This window comes from Uranotaenia lowii, unplaced genomic scaffold (assembly GCF_029784155.1).
Source record: "Uranotaenia lowii strain MFRU-FL unplaced genomic scaffold, ASM2978415v1 HiC_scaffold_55, whole genome shotgun sequence".
NCBI lineage: Eukaryota > Metazoa > Arthropoda > Insecta > Diptera > Culicidae > Uranotaenia > Uranotaenia lowii.
This window is the reverse complement of record NW_026598478.1, coordinates 1-7,626: the sequence shown is the minus strand read 5'-3', so window position 1 is coordinate 7,626 and position 7,626 is coordinate 1. Positions and strand designations below refer to the sequence as shown.

General features: G+C 37.2%; 2 protein-coding genes across 2 annotated transcripts; both read left to right on the top strand.

Moving 5' to 3' along the window:
* The first annotated feature begins 513 nt into the window (after window positions 1–513).
* LOC129760282 (uncharacterized) lies at window positions 514–3,599 on the top strand. Its single transcript, XM_055757916.1, has 4 exons — window positions 514–1,669; window positions 2,061–2,591; window positions 2,649–2,962; window positions 3,097–3,599. Exons 1-4 carry the CDS (start codon window positions 1,057–1,059, stop codon window positions 3,565–3,567), a joined length of 1,929 nt encoding a protein of 642 aa, XP_055613891.1. The 5' UTR covers window positions 514–1,056; the 3' UTR covers window positions 3,568–3,599.
* A 2,556-nt stretch (window positions 3,600–6,155) lies between these two features.
* On the top strand, window positions 6,156–7,622 carry LOC129760283 (serine/threonine-protein kinase Tor-like; the record flags this gene model as incomplete). The annotated part of the gene is made up of 4 exons (XM_055757917.1): window positions 6,156–6,485; window positions 6,561–6,797; window positions 6,863–7,295; window positions 7,359–7,622. Coding segments are annotated over exons 2-4 (917 nt in total), but the record flags the coding sequence as incomplete, so codon positions are not given.
* Between the last annotated feature and the right edge of the window lie 4 nt (window positions 7,623–7,626).

Sequence of the window (7,626 nt, the reverse complement as noted above, 5' to 3'; positions counted from 1 at the left end):
GCATTTTAGTAAACTGAGTTAACAATCATGAATTAATGTTAATTGTTCTACATCAGAATTGTATATGGTAAACCGGTTGGATTAAAATCATGACAATCAGTTAAACACTCAATATCTACCAGCTAGACCTTTTTGAAGTTGATATTTTCTTCATTTTTGTACGTTTTAGCTTCAAGGCGACATTGCATTCATTAATAAATTAAGAAAAAAACCATGATGCAATCTTCAAAGGACCAAAAAACTCCATTACATAATCAAAGAGAGGCCCTACAACAAAATAGAAATGGAATTGGAATTCGATTTCGTTTTAAAACGTGTTTTTCTTTGAAATTCCTACCATCCTCACATAAATTTTCGATACAATCGTTTTTGTGACGTCACAAAAAAAATCCAATATGGCTCTCGACACTACCTTATTTAGATATTCCTTGTAGTAGAATAGCATATTTCTTTTATCTTTCAAACAGACCGATGCTACGTCAATTCACTTTTTCAAGATGGCGAAATTCGACATATTGACGAACCTCTCTTGATCAGCCATCATCATGGTGAAGTATTGCATTTTACGAAGCTGTAAGTAAAATTTGCGTAAGTCTCAAAGATTTTATTTTTTACTAAATTATATAAAAGTTACACAAATATCATGTTTTTCACAAAACCAAAAAATAATTGTACATTTTGAAATTTGGAAAGTCATGCAAAAGCTTGAACATTCTTGAAGAATGTTCGTTTGGATCCAGCAAGTGACAGGCCGAGTTTGCTCCCGCCAGCGTCTTTACCAGTCTATAATCAAAGCTGATGATGAAAATTTCATTGGCTTGATATTCAACGCATAGGAAGAGAGTGCAAATTTCGTGCGCCTGCTTGTCATAGGTAGGGATTGTGAGAGTGGCTTGCTGGGACTGATTGTTTTTCAAATGTAATCATCATTGACCTTCCTGAAATTTTCCCGTTCTGGTCAATAATACCTATTACCTGGTTGTGATTGTGAGAAAAAGACCAATTTCTAAACCATTCTACAAGTGATCGTCGGAAGAAGCACAAGCCATCAAAAAAATGGAAAATTCAGGCTCCAAAAAACGATTGTTCAGCCAAATTGCTGAACGATTCATCGTGACATCCGAAGGTACTTCCAGCAAGAGCAGAAATGGGAAGGAGGAGCGCTTGTTCAGTTGCGCCATAGATCAGTTTTCCGGTTGCCTATACACACAACGAGGTCCGAAATGTGATATCGGAAATTTTATAAGACATTTCCGCAGCGTGCATCCTACGGAAGCTCTGGAACATCACCTATTCCGGGACGGAGATCAACCACCGGAGAAAGTAGCGAGGACTTCGAAAATCAGTGTGCATCTTTCTAAAGCGGAAGTTTTAGAAGCTTGCCTAAAGCTGGTGACGAAACATAATCTCCCTCTTGCTTGTTTTGGGTGGGAAGGAATGAGAATGATTTTGAGCCCGCTTTCAGACGCGTTGGGCTTAGAATTTGATCAAGTCAACGTAAAATTTCAAGTGGAAGCTGCATCTCGTGAAATGAAAAGGGGCATCATGAATGAAGTGCGTGGCAAATTAGTTTCCCTGAAAATAGATTCGGCTTCCCGTCGATCGCGTCACGTTCTGGGGGTGAATATACAGTACGAGACAAGTGGCCAAATTGTTATTCGAACCATAGGTGAGTATGAAATATTTTTTTGTGATTGCAAATTGTTCAACAAAACAAATTCAAGTGATGAATCTGAAAGCCAACATTCCCAATTCTGAATCTAAATTCTTCCTCAATTATTCTCAATCTGAATTCTGATTCTTAATTCTGAAATTGAATCTGAATTTAGATGCAGTGGCTTCAGAATCTATCTATCTTACGAATATATCTCGGTCTAGAAAAAATTGTTTGGTCTTTAGTCATTTTAGTTATAAACTCTGAATCTGGATTCCAAATCCGACAGCAATATTTACCGTTTAAAATTAAAATTTTGGTCTTTACTAGTTTTAGCAACAATTTCCAATTATCGAATATAAGATTTGATGTTAAAATCACAATTTCTTTACTTTTTATTCCTCAGGAGTGGTCGAGGCTAGACAGAGCCAACCTGCCATGATTTTGAAAGAGAAAATAATCGATATTCTCAAAGAATTTGGAATTACCACTGATCAAATATTTACGGTAACAACGGATAACGGGTCCAATATGATAGCGGCTGTCAAAGAATTGCAGGAAGATATTGAATCAGTGACCAATAGCAACAACGACGAAATTTTCATCGAGGACGCTGCAGATGAACATTGTCAGTGTATCGTAGACTCCGTTGTCGAAGAGTTCCGTGGTCAGGTTGAAATAATCCGCTGTTGTGTACATACTCTGCAGCTCGCCGTAACAGAAGTGATTGAAAAAAATTACCACTTCATAAAAGAAATTACAACTATAATAAAAGATTCAAGAAAAACGGAATACCAATTCTACTTCAATAAGCACGAAGCACAGCATCCACCGTTGTGGTGTTTTACGCGATGGTCGGGGCGGTACAAAATGATGAAGGTCGTTACGAAACAAGAGAAATTTTTCCGAGGTCTCGCAGAAGAGTTCAGTGAGCTCAGTAAGTATAATAATCTAAATTTAAATTAAAAAAATATTGAATGTTTTTCTTTTTCAGCTTTTCGGGAAGACCAATGGATTTTCATGCACGATTTTGTTAATGCCTTTCGTCATATACATAAATTAATCAAGGATATGCAAAGAAGGCATTTAGGCCTCAGTGATTTTTATATTCTGTGGATTGGAGCTATGGTTCAAGTGGAGCAGTCCAAGGAAAGTAATCTATTTAGCGGCCCCCTTTTGAAAGCCCTTAATGAGCGGCTTAAAAATCTTATGGAGAACGAGGTGGTCCAAGCGGCCATATATTTAGATCCGAGACTTAATTTTCTGGGGTCTCATATATTTTCTGCAAGTGAGAAAGTTCACGTTCAGGTAAGTTTAAAGAACGATTTGTTAGAATAAGGAAAAAATATTGACGTATCACTGTGATAAATATTTGTATTCTATTTTCGTATTGCTTGACATAAAAGTAAATAATATCTTTTCTTGTTTAACGAACTTTTCAGCGATATATATGCAAGCTTTTGAAAAAAATGCAAAACTTGAAACCGACCTCATATTCAGATAAAAACCTTACGACCACCATGGAAATAAAAACGGAAAAACTGCTATCTGTTGATGATTACATCACAAATAGATTAGCCAGTGATTCGTTGATGTTTGGAGAAAGTGCGACACCGTTCGAAGTTCAGCTGAGGCAGCTAGATATCGAAGCAAGACAGCCAAGTTCTTACGACGTATGGAGTCATTGGGTTGCCCGTAAAAGCACGTATCCTGAGCTGCATGAAGTTGCCATGGTTGTACTTGGAACTCCCTCTTCGCAAGTATCTGTTGAAAGAAGTTTTAGTGCATTGGCTCTCTATCTCTCCGACATACGCATGGATCTGGACACTCAAACCATGGAAAATATTCTGATGGTTAAATTAAATGTGGACATGTTAAGTAAAGTGAAAAAAATATTATTCAGTAATGTATAACAATAAAAGAGTTTGGTTATTAGTTTGATAAATTTGTTTTTTTATGTTGTGTCCGAAAATATTCTTTTCTCATTTCACGTCACGTACATAACTCGAAAAATAAGGATCATTATACCAAGATAATTCCCTAAAACATTTTAGAGCTGAATTGGATAGATTACCTTTAAGAGTATAGGATAAGATATTGACTAAAGCGCATCTGATATTTGCACTAAATGTACTCGATTGAAACATGAAGAATCGATTGGTACAAATACTTAACTCAAATTTGATTGACACTTACATCCCTCTGATCCTGAGGGGCTTAATTTCAATTTATTTGCAAAACAATATTTATAAGAAGTGATATTAATAAAGCGCTAGTAATCATTTTTGTTATTTTCGAGCAGTTTCGTGAGGCGATTGGCATGAATGTTTTTATTCTGAAGCAGGTGCAAAGTTAATGTCCTTCGTGCTTTATCAAACTTTCTTAAGCAAAGCATTAGCTAGTCCTACTCCTAACAATCAAATAAAGCATGACTATTTGAAAAATGCAAACAGATGCAATGGGAGGAGATGCTCGATTTTTCGTTTGTTTTTCCAAATTCAAGCAGTTTCAATTACACTGAAAATAATTTTCACTTAAAATGTAAGTGACATCTGGAGTGAATTTTGCCCATAGGTATTGTCGCTGAATCCCTAAACCGGAGTTTTCGTCAACATCAGCGACGGTGACATCACTGACGACATTTCATGTTGACCAGAAAAACATCAAACATCTTCCAAAAGTAGGAACCAAACAAAAGAAAGGGTTGCCGATTGGCGAGGTGTTTGATACATTTTTCATCGTCGCTGGTTGGCAAGGTTGCCAATCACCAGTTCGAAAAATTAGGTTTTAACTCATTGACAATAAATTCATGTGAACTTTAGGTGACAGGGGTATATGGCATCCCAGCACTCTAGGTGGTATGAATAAGAAAATAGCAATTGCTTCGATAGCTTTTACTTAGCTCGAAATTTAGAATGGCAAAATTTGAAAGCATTTGTTCAACTAGATATGAGAAAGCAGAGTAGAACATTTACTTTCAAGCAGCTCCGGATTTAAAATATGCATGCTGTTCGAAGCACATATTTGACTCACAAACCTGCTCGAAAATAGCAAAAGCAATTACTAGAGCTTTATTCATACCAGGCTTTTTTCATGTAATTTGACAACCATCAATGTTTGGGGGCCAACATTTTTTGGGCTTCAAACAAACCTGAAATTTAATTGACAAGGACCCGAACTAAATGTCAACTGATGAAGAAGTGTGGTTGGCACACTGACACAACAATCATTCTGGTTCCTCATTGGTTGAAATTTTGACTTTTTCAACTCTGTACTGCTTTGAGAAGAAAATGCCATAAACGTCTCTGCCGATGGATAGAAAAGAAGAAAAAGAATCTTGCTCTCAAGAAGAATCAGGGTGCCATCCCCCTGCTAAGTGACCGTCAAGTGGAAATCACTCTGGTGACCGGTCAAGTGAATTTCAAGTAAGCTGCGAAGTGAATTACAAATGTTTACTCAGGTCATTAATATCTTTCAGTTTTAGTCGTTCTTAGGTGAAATTTTATTCAAACATGAATCAAATTTGAATTCAGAACAATTATTTATTCAAAATACAAAGTAAGAAACTCATTATCTTTCCTTCTGGTTGCTGTTTCCTGAAATAATAATATAAAAAAATTTAAATGGTCATTTTTTTTAGTTTTCATGATACCAATTACCACTTACTACTGCACTTGAATTTTTCCAAAATAAATCATCATCGCAAAGCATATCCGGAACCTGATTGCTTTGAAGAAGGCCACTACGACGTGTTATCCGATTCACAAAATGTGTCTGTCCTGTCAGCTCTTGAAAACTGCAACTGTTAAAAATCATATAAATTTCTCCAATTCTGCACCTACATCTAAAATACAAATTTGTTGTTTCTTTTCCAAACCACGATAAAACAATCAATCCCGAAATTGTTGACATTCGTTATGCAAAAATTCACTTGAATTTTGAGTGATGGGCAAAGAAATTGACTTGTGACCGGTTAGGTGAATTTGAAGTGAGCATCAAAAACATTCAGTGTCGGTAATTTAAAACTCAAGTGATGAATCAGTGAATATTGACTCGGTCACTTAAAATTGAAGTGAAAGGCCAGTGATATGTAAATGAGCCACTTTATTGGAAAACTATGAAAAAAACTGAGTTTGAAACCAAATATAAATTGGAATAAAATGAATAGTTTCGTATACCTTAGTCAAAATTGATAAGTTTGACACTTGCACCCCTCTGATCCTAGGCCTCAATTATGATGAAGAATGACCCTCATGTGATACATTCCTATCAAAAAGAAAAAAATAATGAAATTTAAGAACAATTCTGTGCTGTTTTTTGTTAAATTTAAAAAACAATGTCATTAAAAATGGATTTAGTACCACGAAGGTTCATCCGATGAATGGCCGAAACTCAGACCGATCTCGGACCAACATTTTTCTATCTGGGAATCGCGAACTGTCATTTTTAACCGTCATCAAAATAAAATAAACTGGCACCGCTGTTCGACAAACAACAAACGGTGTGCCAGCAAGCAGGTCGTACGTGATAAAATTTTGCGGAAAAACTTGAAATAAAGCCCAAAAAAGATGTCTAAACTGAGTGAAAACTGTTGAAAAAGTGAGACTAGGTGCCGGTGCATTGAATGTAGGTGAAGGCAGCAAAGGAAAAGTGAAATTCAAGTCGAAAAATAGTTTTTTCAGTTCAGTCTGACAGCCACGCTTGGAAAAAGAAAAATAAAATAGATTTTCATCGATTGAGGGTGCTGGCGTTCGTCGATTGTTTTGATCCCGCCTCCCCGCCAACCCCACCACCCCCGTTAATTCGTCGATTGTTTACATAGCGCGAGCCGGTTTGTTTGTAAATATTCGCGTATTTGCTATTTTCGTTCATCAGCTGGGTTCTTTTTTTTTTTGTACATTTCTAGCGTACAGCTTATTCAGCATGTCAAATGTGGTGCTGCAATTTGTTAGCGGCTTAAAGAGCCGCGACAAAGATGTTCAAAATAAGACCGCCCAAGAGCTGTCGTTGTACGTGAAAACGGAACTGCGTGAAATGCAGCCAGAGGATCTTTTGACCTTTTTCGAGGAATTTAATCACCATATTTTTGAAATGTTGTCAAGTGCGGATACGAATGATAAAAAAGGAGGTGTCCTCGCTATACGTAAGTTCAATGAAATTGCCTGTTTTTTTTTTTGACCTTGTATAACGAATATTACTCGCTTAAAGGTTGCCTTATCAGTGGTGATGTGGTCAATACTACAACCCGTATCTCACGGTACTCCAACAACCTTCGAAATTTGCTTCCGTCAAGTGACGTATGTGTTATGGAATTGGCCGCTAAAGTACTGGTTAAACTGGCCCTCTTACCCGGGTCTAAAGGTGCCGAATCATTTGAATTCGATATTAAACGAGCATTTGAATGGTTGACGGAAGAACGCACTGAGGGCAAACGCCATGCTGCCGTGTTGGTGCTCAGGGAATTGGCCGTAGTTATGCCAACGTTTTTCTATCAACAAGTGGGAAGTTTCTTCGAGCACATTTTCGTTGCCATCAAAGATCCTAAACCAATGATTCGAGAAGGAGCTGGACAAGCATTACGAGCAGCGTTGATTGTTACTTCTCAAAGAGAGGGGACTAAGCAAAACAATAACCCTCAGTGGTAAGTACGAGTGTTGTAACAAGTTCGAAAAAATAAACCAATAAAATCTTGTTTTCTTTTCAGGTACAATCATTGCTACGATAATGCCATCGAATGTTTCCAGGAACTTCCAACGAGAGAAAAAGGTTTCAACCGAGATGATCGAATTCATGGAGCACTGATTGTGTTCAACGAAATTTTACGTAGTTCCAATTCAGCTTGGGAAAAGAAATACATTCAGTTAGAGAGTTTGAACGTCGAGCGAAGAGTGCGCCACACGGAGGATGGCCATGGAATATTTCCAAGGATCCGGGTGCCCTTCATGGAAAAGCTTAGCGGTGGTGGGCAGAGC